The 20303-nt window shown below is 45.7% G+C and overlaps 1 protein-coding gene across 2 annotated transcripts; it reads right to left on the reverse strand.

Annotated features, from left to right (window-relative positions):
- Nucleotides 1–2989: 2989 nt before the first annotated feature.
- LOC127185129 (diphosphoinositol polyphosphate phosphohydrolase 3-alpha) lies at nt 2990–7396 on the reverse strand. 2 transcript variants are annotated; one of them, XM_051141681.1, is made up of 2 exons: nt 6653–7393; nt 2990–4102 (listed from the first exon to the last, which is right to left on the reverse strand). In XM_051141681.1, coding segments are annotated over exons 1-2 (495 nt in total). In that variant the 5' UTR covers nt 7147–7393; the 3' UTR covers nt 2990–4101. The 2 variants fall into 2 exon arrangements, with proteins under 2 accessions (XP_050997638.1, XP_050997637.1); XM_051141680.1 differs by lacking the exon at nt 2990–4102 and adding an exon at nt 5789–6093 and having other exon boundaries at nt 6653–7396.
- Nucleotides 7397–20303: the final 12907 nt, after the last annotated feature.

The following is a 20303-nucleotide window of genomic DNA, read 5'->3' on the forward strand; positions in this document are numbered from 1 at the left end:
TGGATAGGGAGGCCTGGTGGCACTCAGAGAAGGATAGCAGGCTACCAAGAAGAGACTTGATACCCTATGAGCATATAAAGGGGGAGGAGGTCCCCCTCAGTCATAGTCATAGGGGAGAGGAGTAGGGGGAAAGCGGGAGGGAGGGTGGAATGGGAGGATACAAGGGATGGGATAACCATTGAGATGTAATACGAATAAATTAATAAAATATAAAAATAAAAAAATTACTTATTTATTTATTATGAGTAGTCTATCTGCATGTACACCTGCAGGCCAGAAGAGAGTACCAGGTCTCATTACAGATGGTTGTGAGCCACCATGTGGTTGCCGGGAATTGAACTCAGGACCACTGGAAGTGCAGCCAGTGCTCTTAACCTTTGAGCCATCTCTCCAGCCCTGTCTTTGCTTTCTTATTATTTCTAATAATTTCTTACTATCTGTCTCATTTCTTATTATTTGCTTTCTTATTATTTCATATTTGGTGCCAAGATGGGGCCAGAAAATATACAATGAATGTGCTGGTTTAAATGAGACTGGCCCCCATAGGCTCATATGCTTGAATGCTTAGTTCTCAGTTGGTGGAACTGGTTGGGAAGAATTAGGAGGTGTGGCCTTGTTGAAGGAGGTGTGTCACTGGGAGTGGGCTTTGGGGTTTCAAAGCTCATGCCAGGCTCAGTCTCTCTGCTCTGTGTCTCTCTGTGTGTCTGTCTCTGTGTGTCTGTGTATGTTTACCTGTCTGTCTGTCTGTCTGTCTCTCACTCTCTGTCTTTGTTTTTGCCTCCTGCTTATGGATCAATTGTAAGCTCAGGTACTGCTCCAGTATCATGCCTGCTTTATGGGAAAATGGCACAGTTAACGGTAGTGGTTTTGCCAAGCATGTTGTATTGGCCCATGCTTGTCAGTCCAGCATGTAAGAGGCTGAGGCAGGAAGACTATTATAGAGCAGCCGGCCTGCATACAGAGTTCCAGGCCAGCCAGGGCTACATCATTAGACCCTGTAGCAGGAAAAAAATGTGGTAGCTGTCTAAGTGCACAGACACTCCTGATGAAGCTTCAATGTCTTTGAAGAGAAACATTTCATAGGATCCATAATCTCTGTGACTATACAAATTCTCAAAAAGGCTCATAGAAAAGGAGATGCCGAGCTGGGCAGTGGTGGCGCATGCCTTTAATCCCACCACTTGGGAAGCAGAAGCAGGTGGATCGCTGTAAGTTCGAGGCCAGCCTGGTCTACAAAGTGAGTCCAGAATAGCCAAGGCTACACAGAGAAACCCTGTCTTGAAAAAACCAAAAGAAAAAAAAAGGAGTGGCCCTTGCTGCACACATAACTCGATGCCTTAAATTTCTTAATTATTTGGTAAAATGAGAGCTGCTTGCTCCCCAGCACAGCATTGTCAAAAATACCTAATAATGTTCTTATCACCCACCACATTAAAACTAATATATTTTAGGCCTTTTAAAGTTTTGTTTTGTTCTTTTGGGTTTTTTACTTGTTTTGCTTGTTTTAAAGACAGGGTTTCTTTGTGTAGCCTTGGCTGTCCTGGACTCACTGTGTACACCAGGCTAGCCTCGAACTCGCAGAGAACCTCCTGCCTCTGCCTTCCTGATTGTTGGATTACATGTGTGTGCCACCATGCCTGGCCCATTTTAAGTTTTGTAGGCAATATATAATTCACTTATAAATTCTACTGTCTACTCCTCCCCCTCCTCCTCCTCCTCCTCCTCCTCCTCCTCCTCCTCCTCCTCCTCTTCTTCTTCTTCTTCTTCTTCTTCTTCTTCTTCTTCTTCTTCTTCAGAGTTCCAGACAATGTTGAGATCAAGGAATTCATTTTCCCTGGTCTGAATGTACAATACTGAGCTCTAGAACAAAAAACAGGACTTTATTTTTCTTTGATGTTAATAATGGAATGCAAGGCCTTACATCACATACTAGCTAAGAACATTCTGCTCCAGAGCTACAACCCTGGGCCATGCAAGTCACAGCTGATGAGACTTTCATGATCCTAAATGGCCTGCAATCCCAGACTTAACTAAGGAAGCATGGTTTTCAGGTTCTTTACTTACCAAGATCAAGGACAACGAATAATAAAAGCTGTGTTTGACCACTGACAGCATTTAAACCTCTTGTCCTCTGCGTCATGCTTCCAAGTTAAGAAAAAAAAAAAACCAAACCAAACCAGAGTGCTTTTTTCTTTGTTGATCAACAGCTCCAGACCACGCACACTGCCAGCTGGGCATTGGAACTCTTACTCTAGTCCTACATAACAAGCCCAATAAAAGCTCCAGGTGTCTCCTTCCCTTCTCTACAAATTTCAGGCCAGCCTTAAAGGTTTCTGAGCCCCTCACTCCACCAAAGAACTCAAAGACTGATCTGCAGCCTGTGATCCCTGTAGTCCAGGAGTCCTGACAATTTATCTTCTTGCTTTGCCTGCCACCAAATCAAATATTAGGCACAGCGTTCAGCACACACATCTACAGCGAATGGGTTTTGTTCCTCACCTTCCCAAGAAACTACTAAAATGGCATAATGTGGATTATTATAAGGCAATCTAGAGATCTCGACCTTGATTTTACACTGATATGAGCTACAATGCAAATGGTACAAAACCTCTCCTCAGCATAGTAGAACTAATAGTTGTAAATAACGATTTAAGTTCCTATCTCAGTAGGACAAACGGAAGAAAAGAAAACAAAACAAAAATAAAAAAACTCCAAGTAGTGTACCAAGGGTGCAAGTCGCCATTCCTGGATATGTCTCCTTTACTTTAATTTCTGTGAATTTGCCTTCTTACATCAGAAGTACTATCCTGGAGGCAACATTTAAAACTCAGTATCAATGTTTCCCTCCTCATTTTCTTCTCTCGCCTTCTTACATCAGAAGTACTATCCTGGAGGCAACATTTAAAACCCAGTATCAATGTTTCCCTCCTCATTTTCTTCTCTCTACAGTATATACTAGATTTAATTAGAAGAATGCCAACACCTCCAATGGTTTTGATTAACTTTTTATTATGGAAAATGTCAAACATACAAAAGCAGAAATGAACATATATAATGAACATCATTTAATCTTCATTCATCTTCAACAACCTTAAAGGCCAATCTTGTTTGAGTGTGTCCAGTGTATTTAATATTTAGACATATTTTGAAGCAAATCCCAGACATTATATCACATCAAATGTAAATATTTGAATGCAGGTAAGAATTCTTCATTCCAATATAACAACAGTATTATAATAGTCAATGTGAAAATATCCAGCCACTGCTCAACATAGCCTAGTTGTCTGATAAACTCATTCATCTTATAGTCTGATCAAAGCAGGATCCTAATAAGATCCATACGAGTATTGATCACTTCCTGAAACCTTTCTCAATCCATGGGTTTGGCCTCCCCCCTTTCCTTTTGTCCTTGTGACTTAAATACTGATGAAATGGATCATCTGTCCCGTGTTTTCTTGAAGTCAGGACTCTATGAATCTCATCTGTTTGATATACAGTAAACTGTTTCTCTGTCTCCTGTATTTTCGATAGAGGAGAAATTATATCTAGAGGCACAGTTAAATTTAGGTTCAAAAATTTGGCAAATGTAAGAGGTACATAATGTCTGGGATAACACAGACATGTGAATAAGAATTTTTGCTACTATCTCACAGCTGCCTTGAAATAGTGGGGTTACACCTGATATACAAAAGCCACACATATGCTAGAGAGATTAGAAGAGGGATGTTTCACCATTCATCACCATTACAAAATATTAAACAAATATTCAGTGACGCCTACCATATATCAAGTAATGTATGCTAGATATAAAAAGACTAAGAAAGCAAGTTTTTGCATTCACGGTCATATTTGATGGGCAATACAGACAAAAAGCACAAAAAGGCCACAGGTGCCAAATAGAATTCTGTACAGATTCAGTGGTAGTGCAACAACCTGAAGAGCAGCCATTGTTAATAACAGGAAAGAAGTGTCCAAAAGCATAGGATGAGCTGTGTTCTTGGGGATGTCAACGAGCTCACCTGTGCTTCACAATTCCATTCATCATTGGGTTCACATACTTGATTCTTTCAAAGTAAATCTGAACAACATTTATTCCATTCACCTAAAAAAAGATAATCTGATTAATAAGGTTTTACTGGTTTGCCCATTCCTGTAGAGTCTAGACAACACACATTTACTGAGGATCTAGTATGGTTTCATCAACATGTTACACTGGAACAGCCGGCAGTGAATTTATCCAGTGCAGTTCCACTGCAAGCACAGGTGAGAGCTGAAAGAAATCAATTCTCCCAGGGACGTTAAGCAGCTTTAAAAGAAAACCAGGAAGCCACTGGCAGTAAAGAGTTCTAGTAAGTGAACCAATGACAAAGGTCTCCGAATTTTAGCCTCTGTTTTGAGGCCCTGGAGTTATGCAGGATTCAGGTCTTAGTCCTCAAGGAGTTCATATTCTACTGGGAAACCAGTTAGTTAGGGACATTAGGTGCTTCCACAACAAGAAATCTGACAGAGGGGAAAAAAAGTTTGGCTAGCTCTTACTATTCTATAGGTTCTAAGCATTTTCACCTCCCTTCTCCAGTTAACAACTACTGAGGGAGAGGTGGTTCTTATGCAGGAACTCCATTTAACTGGAAGTGAGGAAAGAAGCAATGCCAAATCCAGAGGCTGTTAAACCATGTGCTCCACGGTGCTGCTGCTGCTGCTGCTGCTCACACTGCTATTTTATAAGCTGCTTGTTCTTGTTCTTATGCTCTTCAGGTTTTACTGATGCTTCTAAACAAAGCTTTCCAACAGTTCTTTTACATGAGACCGGACCAAGGAATCATCCGTAGCCACGATTCAGCCCTTACTTCTTGCCAAAAAAAAAAAAAAAATCTGATTGACAAAACATAGGTTGCTAATATACCTTATGCCTGCATCAAGCATATTAAAGTTACTTTGCTTTCAGCGTGACTTCAAGCTTTTAGAAGGATAAGCATAGGCACTTGTCCAGTGGAGGGAAAGGCAGCCCTTTAAGACAACATGCCGAAAGCAAATCTCTGTTATTGTGTGTAAAAGTCTTAATTACCTTTCAGCAGTGTACTGGATTTGGGGGCGGGGGAGTGGGATAAACTAAAAAATTCAGCTGTGCATCTTCACAGCACTCAACACACAAAACGCATAGGAACGACTCCAAGGAGGAAATCACACCTGTGCATCAAACTTTTGGAGAATGTAAGCTATAGACATGATTTGCTTTATTTCCGTGTCAGCAGTTTTATCTGAATTTCCTGCAATTATTCTGTTAAAAGGCAAGACTATTTGGAGGCCTTAATTTGATACTTTTCTGGAATGAACCCCAGAACGGATATTTTGATGTCTATATAAATTTGAATTTAAAGTGTGATAATGGTCTTTTTGTTTGTAATGCGGAAATGGAAAGTACTAGAAAGTTGGAGATTGCACAAACAATCTTTGTGGGTCCCAGAGAAAATCTCAGCAAACGGTAATGCTCAATCCAAAAGCTTAAGAATCAAACAACATGGATTTATAGGACGAGACTGAATTTGCTTAATGAATCTCCTCAAATTGGTCAGAGTTCAAAGATCAAAATATAATACTCTGTATTATCTCTAGAATACTACATTGCAATTAAACATCCAACATATTTGTGGCATTTTTAGATGAGAGGAATTTTTACATATACAATACAGAAATAAAGCAACAATCCACCTTCCCTAGGACTGGTGTAGACTCTGAAGCCCAAGATTTCTAAGAATATCCAGTAATTGATGTAGAATACTGAAGCAATTGGTGAAAACTACATTCAGTAATTCGGCATTATAACGATATGGAATTACATGCTAGGTTTATAAAACTATCATTTTGGTAAGCAGGTTTGTACTCATTACTTTGACAGTATCACTTTTGTTGAGTACACATATTTTACATGGCTTTATATAACACTGAACTGATGATATTCAATTCTATGTGTACCAAGTTATTTTTGGAAGATAAGCTATAGAAGAAAATGCTTAGTGTCACCATCCATGTATACTGTAGAACACATTTAGAACGTTGGTAGAAAGACACCTCCAGTCATATTCACTGTTAAGGCTGTGAATGAGAAAAAAAGAAACAAACATAAAAGACCCCCTTTCCCAGCCATCACCAGCTGGTAGGACCCTAAAGACCCCTCCAATAAGAAACAAACCAGAAGCCAGACATCAACAGCACACACGCACACTCATATGTAAAGGGTGTTTAAAGAAAAAAAACGAAACAAAAACAACACAAGGCAGACAAGCAGCACGCACGCACACCCACATGAAATTTCACACATGCATACACACGCACACCCTCCACGAAGAGCAGGGCAAGCAGTTAAGGCACCATTCACGAAATCCCATGCAGCTCTGGCTGACCACAAGATTTTTACCAGTGCCACCAAGAAGCGATTGGAAAAGCATCTGAAAAACGTGCAAATTGTCTGCAAACAGCGCCTGGCAACCAAGACAGTTTGCAAGCGTGATTCAGAGGTCTGCCTGCCAAGGAAACAAAAGAAGCCTCCCTCCTGCCCATGCGGGCTCACAGGACAGGAGAGGTGCTCCCCTGGCAGGCAGGAGGCCAGTGCAGGGAGGCGACAGGCAGGAGTCCAGGCAGGAGCGGTACATACTAGGGCTCGCTCTCAGGCAGGGACGGGGCAGCCGAATTCCCATTTGTGGGGGAGCCGCCCAGCTTCAGTTTCTCCAGGTACTCGGCATGCACGGGCTTGTGGCACTGCAGGACCTTGATGGCATCTTCGATCTTGAACCACTCTCGCTTCCTGCCAATGCTGACCGAGTCTTCCCAATCTTCCAGCAGCTCGGTGACAGTGAGCACGAAGACATAGGTCCGGTGCTTGCGGTCCTGGTTCTGCTCAAAGACACCCAGCAGCCGGCCCAACTTCCCCTTGACCCCCGCCTCCTCGTACACCTCGCGCACCGCCGCGCCATCCGGCTCCTCCTCGGGCTCCATGCCCCCTCCCGGCACGATCCAGCGGTCGGGGTAGCGGCTGCTGCTCACCAGCAGCACCTCGTCCTCGCGCTCGCTGCGGAAGCACAGGCACGCGGCGCGCTTCTTGAAGCCCTCGGGGTCGTAGGTCCGCGTCTGGTTCGGCTTACACTTCATCCTGAGCGCAGGCTCCGGGGTGGCTTGCAGCTGCCAAGCGGGGCCGCCTCTGCGCAGCACGGGCTGGGGCTGCTGCGGGCAGGGCAAGGGCCTGGCGAGGACTGGAGCGGAGCGGCGCCTAGTCTGAGCCGAGCCCGAGCCCGGGGAGACCAGGCGGGGGCGAGCCGGCGCGTCAGTCAGTCCGCGGGGCGGGCAGTGGTGCCCAGCGCGCCCCAGGCTGAGGGTCGCGAGCCCGCCGCCTGATTGGAGGCGCCGCTTCCGCCGCCTGCAGCGGGCAGCCCAGAGCCCGCGCCTCCGCACAGCCCCCCAAGTGGACCGCGCGCGATCCCCGCCCTCCCGCGCGCGCGCTCTCTCGCACCCCTTTGCGGGCTCCCTCTCTCTGGCTAGGCCGCCCTGGCAAGGGTTGAGCGAGGTGAGGTGCCTGCGCGCGCGTGGCCGGGTCCGCGTGCGCGCCCGCGGTGGAGGGCGAGGGGCGGAGGCGGGGGTCTCCCGACACCCCCAGAGCGCGATGCCGCCGCCAGCCCACTGCGCACGCGCCCCACACCACTGTGCCTGGGAAGCTTCTACCTCACAGGGCTCTGGGGAGGTGCACCCTCTTGTGACTTGGCTCAGGGTCCTCATCAAGTGTGGGCCTCAGCCCAAGGTGGCAGCAGAGGGGTGCAGGGCCTCCCTGGGAGACCCAGAACCAGAGGGGTCTAGGCCTCCATCAGAGTCAGCTCCCACCATGAACAACACTGCCTTATTTCTAGGCAGAAGGCCTGCTGTCCCCAGAATGACCAAAGAGACTCTTGCCAGAATAATCTTTGCTGAGTCACATGCAGCCTGCTTTCTTCAACAGGTTCTCTTCTGCAGCTTGTCAACCATCTTGCCTCAGCCCTTACTTTAAACACTTTCACACACAACCCCTGTTGACAGTTTGCATAGTCAGTCTGCATGGAACCTGTTTCCTGTCATGGAACGTGGGGAAATTTGTTACAACCCTTGTGGCAACCCCATTGCAGGATGTTTCTGGAGCAGCACCCCCTAAAGTCTCGGATTCCAGGTCAACAGCCTCCATGCTCACACACTGCACCCTTTCCTGGCCTGCTCATAGGAGAGCATGTAGGAATTTGGGGTTTGGCGCACCCTTGTGTGGACATGGCCCTCTGGACAGGTGTAGGCCTGAGGTGGGCAAATGCACCTTCCTCCACTGCTGCCAATGCCCTCCCACCGTGATGACTCCAGAGGGAGGTTTTCCACAATGGCTGCCCTAGACCAGGAGGCACCAGGAATCCAGCCTCAGTTTCTACAGTCTCCCTAACACTGGGATGGCAGCCTGACTTTTCATGTGGGGACTGGGCAGGGGTGGAGCGAGGAACGGGTCAGAACTCAGGTCCTCACACTTGAAACCAAAGCACTTCACCCAGGGAGCCATTGCCCTGGCCCAGAGGTTTTCATCTGGAGACTGCACACAGTTCAGTGTCCTTTGAGCACACCGACTGACCTCTTGCTGGAGAAGCAGCCCTCCAGAGTCCAAAGTTAACGCAAAATTTTCACCACACCTTTTCTTATCTCTGAGGTTTCTCTCACTCCTTCCTTAGACTTCTAGACCTGAGGGCCCGGAATGTCTCCTCCATTGCATCTCGGGCAAGCCTGTGCTGACCTGCGGTCACCCTGCCCTCGCTAAAGCAGTTCTGACTTTTGTACAGAGCAGTCTGCTGTGGTTCAGCCTGGTGATATTCAGAGCTGTCTTTTGGGGGGATGGAGTTCACTTTGCTAAGGATTACTGACTTCCTTGAAAGGTGTTTTCCCTTTTCAAGTGTGTCCATGCCATCTGTTCCCTTTTAAAAGCCTGTGAGTGCCTACATGGCTCCCAGCAGTAACACCTGTGACCCCTGGCCATGTCCCTTCACAGTTTGAGGCCCAGTTACCCTTGCAAGATGAAGTGGAGTCAGATGATACTCCAAAGACAGCTGACTGTGTCCCCAGTCCTCAGCAGGATTTCCCATCTAGGAAATGGGGAGGCTCCCTCAGGAAGCCCAACTCTGCAGCTCCCTCAGGAAGCCCCACTCATCCGAAGAGGAATTTGGGACCCTGTCACCCCACCCCCCGCCCCGTCCCGTTTTGCACTGAGTTTCTATCTCTGTCCTTGGGTCTGCATGTTCCCTTTGGGTTCTGTTCTGTCATAGCTCCCAGGAACTGTCCTGTTGCCTCTTCTGCATGATGGCAGGAGGTAGGAGGTGTGGGGCTAGCCTGAAGCATATACTCTTGCTTCCTGTGAGCCAGCATGGGCCCTGAGACCTAATGTCTACCCCGGACTCAGAACACATTGAAAGAAACACTGAAGGACATTCCATGAATCCCAAAGGATCCTTGTGATGTTTCCCCATGAGTCTGTGAATTGCCTAAAAAGAAGTTTCCTTACAGCAAAGGCAGCTCTCCATGTGTTTATTTTTTCCTCTCTCCCCAGCAGGGATGATAGGATTGTGTGCCTTTCACATCTACATCCATATCCCCTCCACCTTTCCCTGGGGTAGCAGTGGCTTTCTGGTGGATCTCTGGTAGGTGAATCAGCAAATCTTCCCCCAAGGGACGCAATGACTGGAGACAAAAGACCCCAGCGTTCCTGATGTGCTTTCTGGCTGAGTCACAGTGTTTTCAGAGACTCTTCTAGGCCTTTAGTGAATAATGTGATACCTTCTACACTGGAAAACAATGCCCAGTACTAAACAAACAGAAGGAAAAGCCACAGTGTTCCTATCAACATGAACCCGAGGCTAATATTTAGAGTTGATACTCATCGTGGGTGCTGCAGTAGGCGTTGCATTCATCTTCTTCATGCAATGTTTAAAATTCCCTTTGAAGAGGATAGCATCCTTTGTCTATGGGGAGGAGGGGTAACATTAGGATTCCCAGCCTGTGCAGCGCTTCAGGATCTAGCAGTTGGTAGATTGGTTCATGAGATCCAATTCCGGGGTGTATGGAATGGACTGTCCAGGAGGCCTCCAGCTTAGGATATTCCCCAAGTCCTGTCTCAGTGCTACCCCCTGTTTCTGCTGGTCTGGCTCCTCAGCCCATGTAGGGGTTCCAGTCTTTACCCTCTCAGAATCTTCTTGTATTAAACACTCTCTCCAGCCCCATTGTCCAAAGGCTGCCACAGTCCATACTGGTTTCCACTGTGCTACAGAAGGGGGGCAGTTGTGTGTGCTGTTCAAGAGATGGAATGCTTGCTCTTGTACACTCCTGTCTCAAGCAAGAAGGCAGATCTGTTTGGTTAGCCTATAGAAAGTGTATGTGTTATACCGAGGGTCATTCCACGAGGTTCACGCTATAAATTCCTCACTAGGATGCTAAGCCTGCCCCAAGGCTGCCCACCTGTGCAGTGTGTCTCAGCTGAAGGTCAGGTCAATTCTCTAACCGAAGACTCTGAAGTTCAGGATCCTGGGGGAAACTCCAGCCATAGGGCCATCAATGTGGCATCTCTCCAGCTGTGCAGAACAGACTGTTGCTCTTTGGCTGGAGAGATGGCTCAGAGGTTAAGAGCACTGTCTGTTCTTCCAAAGGTCCTGAGTTCAATTCCCAGCAACCACACAGTGGCTCACAGCCATCTATAATGTTATGTGATGCCCTCTTCTGGTGTGCAGGTGTACATGCAGGCAGAATACCATATAAATAAATAAATCTTCTTTTAAAAAAGAAAGAAAACGACTCTTAGTCTCTGCTGACACACTGTCCAGTGGGCATCATTGAGTTCCAGGGCTGTGTTTGGTTATCTTTAGTGAGTAATGTGACTGGGTTCTGGGTATCAGGTGCAGCCTTGGGAGTAGCGGGTTCCGGACTAAGCTATTTTTCCGTGTCAAAAAGGCATTGTTCACTATGCTTATTAAAATACCCTACTACATCTCAGGAGCACAGGTCCTTTGTTGCAGAGTTGATTTTTATGTCTGACATACGGTCAAGGTACTGTCTCTTCTCCAAAGCCCAGCCCAGCTCTGGCAGAGTATAGTCTCTTTATCCATCAGACTGCCACCCACAGGCCCACATGCAGTGAACCCACCAGCCCTCTCAGAGGCTGCCCAGGCTTTTGGTGGCCAGCGGCTGTTTCAAAAAGGTGCAAGTTCATTTGATGAACACGAGGACAGGATAAATAATGTCTGAGGTTAGAACAAACGGGGAAATGGTAGGTCTCTTGGTTCTGCAGAAAAGTTCCATGTGACACCCACAACTGTATCCCGCTCTGGAGAGCTCTGGCTTTTGTTTCAATGGCAGCTTAGCTGGAAGCTCTGACCCAGGATTTTCTTCTAGGAATTTGAGACTGGATGGAGAAAGGGCACTTGCTGTCCTTCTTTCTAGCTTTCAACTTATTTAAAACACAAGAAAAGACATCACGTCTTTTATTCGCAGTTTTCCAAACTACGAGAACATCTAGGGAGAGAAATCATAAACCTCCATGTACTTCCACCAAAGGTTTTGCCGATGGCCCAAATCCCAGAAGGACACACTGATTTCTCAACTTCAAAGGACACATTCTATCCTTTAAGAATCCCTAGGTTCTCATAAAATTTTCTTCATTTCATTTCCTCATTGTAATTTGTTTATTTTATTTTTTTATTTCGAGGAGGGTGCCTATGCCCTAGGTTATGGGTGGAAATCAGATGATCATTTTTGGATGATTCAGGTCATCAGGCTTCACTGCCTTTACCTACTGAGCCAGCTCACCAATCTCTTTCTCTTTTATTTTATTATTTTTAATATCTTTTTATTAATTCATTCATATTACATCTCAATTGTTATCCCATCCCTTTTATCTTCCCATTCCTCCCTCCCTCCCGCTTACTCCCTACTCCCCTCTCTTATGACTGTGACTGAGGGGGACCTCCTCTCTCTGTATGTGCTCATAGGATATCATGTCTCTTCTTGGTAGCCTGCTATCCTTCCTCTGAGTGCCACCAGGCCTCCCCATCCAGGGGACATGGTCAAATACGGATCACCAGAGTAAGTGTGAAAGTCAGACCCCACTCTACACTCAACTGTTGAGAATGTCCTGTCCATTGGCTAGATCTGGGTAGGGGTTTGAAGTTTACTGCACATATTGTCCTTGGCTAGCGCCATAGTTGGAGCAGGAGCCCTGGTCCCAGATCTGCCCATCATAATGCTCTTTTTGTAGGTTTCTAGGACCCTCTGGATCCTTCTATTTCCCCATTCTCCCATACTTCTCTCGCCTAGAGTCCCAATAGGGGCTCCTCCCCTCTATCAGGTGCTCCATAGTTCTTATTGAGGACTGACCTTGGGTTAGATGTTTTGCCCGTTTCACTGACTGCTTTCCTTGGATCCCTGTGATGTCCATTCCATTTCCCTGGGTTATTGCATGAAGGCTGGAGAGGGTAGAGAGCACATCCTCCTTAGAACAGAGCTTGAAGTCCCAGGGCTGAGACTAACTGAGGGCTCTCACGATCCACTACATACATTTTTCATCAAATCCTTATGCTCCTATCTTCTGTGAATGCAGCATGTTTGGGGACGTGGCATATGTATATCTATTTGTACAGCAGGCAGAAGACAACTTCAGTTTTATCTCTTGGGTGCTGCTCATGTCTTCTTTTCTTTTTCATATACTTTTGACAGCGAGTCTCTACTTGTTCTGGAACTTGTTTTGTAAACTTGGATGTTCCCAAGCCTCCTTCTCACCAGCATTGAGATAACAACTCTGTACCCTGTACGTGAGTTCCAGAGATTGAACTTAAGTCCTCATCCTTGTATCCCAAGCACTTTATTGAATTAGGTGTTTTTCCAGCTCCACAAATTTATATATTAAGGCTGTGAAATAACTCTCTTGTGCTTGCATTACGGGGATATAAACTTAGAAATTCTGAACAATATAGAAATCAACCCTGCTACTTATTTGTGTAGTTTAACTCAGACAAGATACATTTTTTTCCTGTCAACCTGCAAATTCATAACAACATGAGATCAACACACTTGAACAGAAACATAGGAGTCCATATGATGACTAACGCACGGAAGATTGGACTCTAGCCTGTTGTGTGCTGAAGGCTGTGTAAATAGTGGATGTGCATGCCCATGGAGCAGTGCGCCAGGCTTCTAAATCACTCCAACTCCTATTAACGTCTTGTTTGTCGATTTTTGCATGGCAGATGATGTCACCTATAATGTGTAGATGAGCAGGTTGCATATTTACATGTCAGCATGGAATATGGAGTCTGTCTAAACCTCCAGGGATGCCGGCCATGTTGCACGTAGAGTACTTGGTATAGCATATGCCGAAGTCCTAGTCCATGACTGCTCTGTACTAAAAGGAACAAGGGTAAAGGAGTACCTGCTCCATAGATGTGCACAGAGTCCCTTGACTATGCCAGGAGGAGGAAACAGGAGAAAACCAAGAAAAGTGAGGAACTAGGGAAAGGAAGAGGGCAAGCACGGCGTCTCTGTGAATGTGAGTCAACATGCCTGTAGCAGACAACCCTATTATTTTGGGAGTCACAGGCTTCACTCCATACTGCTAGAGATGATTGCAGTCGTTAGTGTAATTTATTTGAGATTTTGTACATGAGTTCCGTGTGGACATCATTCGCATCACTCCCTGCTGCACTGACTCCAACTCATCCTGTTTCCCCCTCTCAACTGCGTGCCTTCCTCCTCCTCCTCTTCCTCCTCTCTTCATTTATTATAATTTCATATATATATATATATATATGAATAAATGAATGAATGCAGACCGGTGAGTCTGTTTGGCATTGCTCATAGGTATATGTGTTTAGGGTAGACTACTAGGTGTAGGATCACCTGACAGGGGCCCTCAGCTCTGCAGAAGACTTAGTCCTCATCTCTCAGCAACTAGGCTGCTGTAGTTCTTCCCTGTAGCTCTTAATCTCGGGGGAGCCCCACGTGAGAGTTCCTCCTGCCGTGTTGGCAGGTCAAGTGGTAGGGTCATTGTGCTGGTCGTTTTCAGGTAAACTTATTGCTAAGGTTGTGTTGGCGCAGCTCCCCTGTCATATATAGGTGGCAGTACCTCCCAGCCGCCGCGCTGATCCTCTGGCTCTTACAGTCTTTCCTCCCTTGCTACTGCAATGTGCTCTGAGCCTTCAGTGTGAGAGTTGCATTCTACGTGGGTCAGATATGGTTTATCAATGGCACATTTGTTTATTGTTTACATTTTGACCAGTTGTGGACTTCTGTATGGTCTCCCTCTGCTGAAAGAGAGGCTTCTATGATGAAGGGGAAGAGGGGCACTTGCACCTGCAGATTTTGAAGGACAAGCATTTCTAAGGTATGGACAAGACAGGCACGGATTCCTTCCTATTGACCTTGTCTTCGGGTCCAATTAGGTAGCTGGTTTTGTTCCTTTGTTTGTTTTTGTTTTTGTTTCATGAGGCAGGGTTTCTCTATGTAGCCTGCCTCTGCCTCTGGAGCTCTGGGATTAAAGGTGTGTGTCACCATGTCCGACAGATAACTGGGGGTTTTTTGTTTGTTTGTTTGTTTGTTTGCTTGTTTTTGTTTTTTTTCCACCGAGAATATAAGTCCATATTTTGGGATATCGTGCCATTTTTTGGCTATTGCTGTGATCTGTAAATGCTACAGCAGATAAGAGTATTGATTGCTTTTGTCCTTTGGCAGCTTGAATAGCTATTTCCAATTTCGTGACAGCTCGTCCCTAATGAGGAGGCTTTCTGGTTAGACCCATTTCTGTGTCAGAAATGTGTGGAGACTTCAACAATTACATTTTAGTTTCAAGCCCTATGGGGAAAATAAAGATAGCAGCAATAGCCTTTATGATTGTAGCTGTCTTTTCAACAACCTAATCAGCAATTAGAAGGGAGATTTCCCCTGCCCGCCACTGTTTTGCTGTTGTTGTTTATAGATAGTCTGTGGGTCTTGGTAGGAGCATATCACTTGGTATGGAGTTACTTTCTTAAAACTTTCCATTCATGTGTGCGTACATGTGTGTGTGTGTTTGTGTGTATACCTATATGTATATACATAAAATTGCATCTTATCTTGTATCTTTAAATCAATACCTATATTGCATTTTAATGAACTATAAAATAAGTAACCTCAACATTATATATATTCAATATACATTCTTCAGTTGAAAATTATTTAAGTTCATTTTACTAGAGCAGCAATGAACATCACTCAGCAAGCATCTGTGGATAGGATGTCCAGTCATTTGGTAATATGCCAAGGAGGGCCACAACTGGATATTATGGTAGATCCTGGAGATTTCTCAGAATCCTTTCCACTGATTTCTACAGTGGCTACACCAGTTTGCACTCCCGCTAATGAGGAAGGAGTGTTCTCACTTCCTCATAGCATTTCTTTTCAGAGGTTTTCTTAAACTTAGCTCTTCTGAGTGGGGTAAAAGTGAAATCCGACCGTAGTTTTAATTTGCATTTCTCTAATTGATAAGGATAGTGAACACGTTTTAAAATATTTCTAGCCATTATTTCTTCTTTTAGGGGCACCCTGTTCAAATCTTTAGCCCATTCTGTGGAGAGTGGCATTTGTTTTCTTGACTTGTATTTTGAAGTCATTTGTCTCCTTTTGGCTCTCTGGGTTCTTTTGTGTTTCAAAATCAATTAGAGTATTTTTACATTTTTCTTTGAAGAATAACATGAGGATTTTGATTGGGATGGCACCTAATTTGTAAGAGGATTTGGCATGATGGTCCTTTTCACACTCTTATTTTTGCTTCTCCATGCCCTTGAGAGGTCCTCTCATGAAGGTGTGCCGACTTCGTAAAAGGCCGTTTTTGTATCTATTGGGGAGATCATGTACATTTTCTCTCCATCCCATCTATATGAATTATTACATTTACTGGGTTATGTGAAGTAGAAGTTTTTGGATTCTTTGAAGACTCGGTTGTGCCATGTAGTGTTTTGTTGGTAGCTGTCTTGTGAGAGGCCCTATGATGTTTTTCTGGACAAGAGGGCATGTGATGTTTTGCTGGGAGCAGACACGTGAGAGGGCACACGAGGGTGGGCATGAGTATAAACAAAACTATGATGTGGGAGGAAGCTTTTGGCATTTCTATGCCACCAACGCTTCGCTGGTCTTTGCTGGCCTTCGCCAGTCTTCGCTTCGAAGAGAGACACATTCCAGAGAACTAACTTCCTGTGGTGCCCTGGCTGATTCTGGCCATTCTACTGGATTGTGCCTCCTCACTGGATTTGTGTGCTCCTTAGTGGTGGCTGTTGGACTGGACTGCTGGTAAGCTGATAGCGCAAAGTGAAATTGGCCCAAGGAACTGCAATCTAAACAGGTCCACAATCTCTTTTTCCTACATTCTTTCTCCCCTTCCTCTGGTTGGTGGGTTAGAAGTGAGGCTGAAATGCTTAAGAACCTAATATAAAGTAGGTTTTGGAAAATCTAAGCCCACACTTAAGTGGCAGGACCCTCCCAATATTGGGATGCAGCCGGCTTGAATGTGATATATGATATTTTCCCCGAACATAATATTTTTACTGATTCTTTGGGAGTTTCACATAATATACTCCTATCACATTTGCTTCCCAGTCCTTCCCTGTCCTCCCCCCTTGCCCCCTCTCCAGAAAAACAACAACAAAAGCAGCCCAACTTGCGCTATCTATATATTCACTGGGACCCGTTCAAACCCCCTAGATGGAGCTCAGTCCCTTCCCTCTCACATCCCTGCTGGAAGTATTCTACTGTGGAGGGTGACACCCATCATCCTGTCACAGTCTTTAAACGTTCTCTCAGATTGCTTCCTGTCTGAGCTGTTACTATTTTAGAGGGGGGGAGGGGGGGAGTTGGAGGGAGGAGTTGTCACTGAAGTCTTCCATGTCCCTCTTCCTCAACTGTGCCATCTGCAGTCATCAATATCAGTGTGAAACTAGCTTATTTGTTCTTATTGGAAAGAGAGAGTTGGATTATGGGTGTCCACATGGTTTCTGGCATCAGCAGGGACGGCAAACAGGGCTCGCAGTTGCAACAGAGCCACAGACAGAGGTAGGGCCCTCCGGTGCAGCTGGAATCATGAACAACAGCATGGCCTCCAACTGTAGCATAAATCATGGACATCCAGCTGGCTTTCAGAGGCTACAGGGGCCTCAGATCGCAGCACAGACCCGGCCACACCATGACATGGCCCTCTGCAGGAACACAGCCTCAGACATCACCATGGCCTTGGGTGGCAGTGCAGGCCACTCGGGTCAGTATGTCCCCCAGTAGCAGCCCTGTGTCCCTCGGTGGCAGCATGGCCCATGAACACCCACATGACTTCCTGCTGCAGCACGGGACGTGGACACCAACACAGACCAGGCTACAGTAACACCATGGCCCTCTGTGGCACCCCAGGCCAGATCTTATCATGGCCTGTCATTTTCCATCCATCAGCAGCGGTGGGCGGAGGCCCCACATCTGGCAGGTCAGTCCAGGTGCTGCCTGCAAGCAGCAGCACAAGAATGTGGGTGGACCTCAAGATCAAAGATCCCAAGGGCCGGTTTCTTGCTCAGGGGCAGATTAAAGTGCCCAAGGGTGAGGCTCCTGCCTGGAAATTAAGCTAGGTTCCCAGCATCTCCTGGGGTGATGGGGAATGAGTTTCCAAACTGGTTATTACAGTAAGCTCTTTTTAGAATGAGACTTCAAGCCTCAAAAGGCAGTGGAGACTCAAGAGCTCCTTGTTTGAGCTGCTGTGCCAAGCACAGCAGGGAAAGCAGGAGAATGTCTGAAACCAGCTGGCAGGAGGATGTCTGAAACCAGCAGGCAGGCAGGCTGAGGCACAGGCCAGGTGGTGCTTCACCTGGGGTCAGCACTGAGTTATCAGCGATGGGAAAGCAGGCCTCAGCAGCTGTAAAGGCAGTTCTCCCGTTGGTTCCTGACCACCGGGCCTCTAGCCTCAGTCTGCCCACCCTGAATAAATGGAGTCTCAGATGGTCATGGCGGAGAATGGGGAGCAAGAGCACATGAACGCAGACAAGAGCTTAATCTGGAGCCCTCGAGAGTGCTCCCCGCACCCCACACAAGCTGGAATGGCTGTGTATATCTGTTAGGCCCATTAGATGTATGATGTCCATCATTTCTGATGTTTTTCTGTTTCTTGTCCTGATGACCCATATATTGGAGAAGGGGTGATAATGGCATCATTAACTGTTAGTGCATTGGAGTTCATTTATGCAGTTGGGTGTGCCATGATTTGGTGCATATATGCTATATGGAGCGTCCTTCTTTATCTCTCGGTATCTTTTGTTTTGTTTTAGTTTAAAGTCTACTTTTTCAGATATTAGGATAGAAATGTCTACTTGATTCCTGGTCTCATATGCCTCAAATATTTTTTTCACCCTTTTACTTTAAGGTAGTGAATGCAAAAGGAAGTTCTACACAGCAGAAAGGTGGATTTTGTTTGTTTGTTTTTTTGTTTTTTGAGACAGGGTTTCTCTATGTTTTCTTGGCTGTCCTGGACTCGCTATGTAGACTAGGCTGGCCTCGAACTCATAGCGATTCGCCTGTCTCTGCCTCCCCATTGCTGGGACTAAAGACGCTTAATTCATTAAGTTAACATGTGTCTTTTGGATAGGGTGCTGATGTCATTATTATTAGTATTGAAAGTTATGTGATAATTGTCATTTTGTTGCAGCTTTGCTCTTTGTATTATTTGTCTGTTTTGTACCTCCATAGTTATAGCTTAATTTGTTTGCTTTTTATAGTTTTGTAGTCTTTTTGCTCTGCTTGTTCTCCTCTCCAGTCCAATGAGCTGTTTCTAGGATCCCGTGTAGGACTCAATGGTTAACATGACTTTTACCCTGTGTCTATCATGGAAAGCTTTTCTTTGTCCTTCAACTTTGACAGATAGTTTTGCCAGGTATTGCAGTCTGGGTTGCCATCGGCCATCCTTTAGATATTGAAACACATTTCTCGGGTTCTTCTGGCTTTTAAAGTTCCCACTAATGGGGCTGGAGAGATGGTTCAGAGGGTAAGAGCACCAGCTCCTCTTCCAATGCTAGTGAGTTCATTTCCCAGCAACTACATGGTGGCTCATAAACATCTATTATGACATCTAGTGCCCTCTTTTGGCTTGCAGGTGTACACGCAGGCAGAATACTGTATACACAGTAATAAATAAATAAGTCTTTTAAAAATTATTTTATTAATTTATTCATATTACATCTAAATTGTTATCCTATCCCTTGTTTCCTCCCTTTCCTCACTCCCTCCCATTTTCCCCTTACTCCCCTCCCCTATGACTGTGACTGAGGGGGACTTCCTCTCCCTGTATATGCTCATAGGGTATCAAGTCTCTTCTTGGTAGCCTGCTATCCTTCCTCTGAGTGACACCAGGCCTCCCCATCCAGGGGACATGGTCAAATATGGGGCACCAGAGGTCATGTGAAAGTCAGTCCCCACGCTCCACTCAACTGTGGAGATTGTCCTGTCCATTGGCTAGATCTGGGTAGGGGTTCAATGTTTACTGCATATATTATCCTTGGCTGGTGCCATAGCTTGAGCGGGACCCCTGGGCCCAGATCCACCCATCATAATGTTCTTTTTGTAGGTTTCTAGAACCCTCTGGATCCTTCTATTTCCCCATTCTCCCATGCTTCTCTCACCTAGAGTCCCAATAGGAAGTCCTCCCCTCTGTCCCACTTTCCTGGTAAGTGAAGACTTTCATGGGACATGCCCCTTGGTCTAGTGTCCAGATATAACTGAGTACATACTATTTGACTCTTTCTGCTTCTCTGTTAACTCACTCATTATGATCATTTCTAGCTCAGCCCATTTGTCCACAAATTTTGGGAATTCCTTGTTTTTAATAGTTGAGTAGTGGTCCATAGTGTATATGTACCACAGTTTCTTTATCCATTCTTCTACTGAGGGACACTTAGGCTGTTTCCATGTTCTAGCTATTATGAATAAGGCCACATTGAACATGGCTGTGCATATATGCCTGTTGTGTGTGTGTACGTACCCACTAACAAGTCAGTTGTTGTTTTGATGCCTTTTCTGATGTTTTCCTTAAGCCTAGGAGTAGAAAGATCGCGTGGGCAGGCTTTGTCCTTTTGGGACCCACTTGGTAAAGCCTGTGCGGGATGGTTGTTCAGTCTAGAGCCTGGCACAGGAGTATAGGGATAACATGGAGCATCTTGGGTCTCCTGTGTGACATTCATGTTCTGTACCTAAATACTTAAGGGTGTGAATTAGCA

The sequence above is a fragment of the Acomys russatus genome, chromosome X (assembly GCF_903995435.1).
Source record: "Acomys russatus chromosome X, mAcoRus1.1, whole genome shotgun sequence".
NCBI lineage: Eukaryota > Metazoa > Chordata > Mammalia > Rodentia > Muridae > Acomys > Acomys russatus.

Bases quoted from the DNA above. Each gene is read 5' to 3' on its own strand.
- LOC127185129 (XM_051141680.1), bottom strand. From the start codon at position 7,146: ATGAAGTGTAAGCCGAACCAGACGCGGACCTACGACCCCGAGGGCTTC. The intron at 6,094-6,652 runs GTATGTACCGCT...TCTCATTCACAG, and splicing joins CTGCCTGAGAGCGAGCCCTA to CCTTAACAGTGAATATGACT.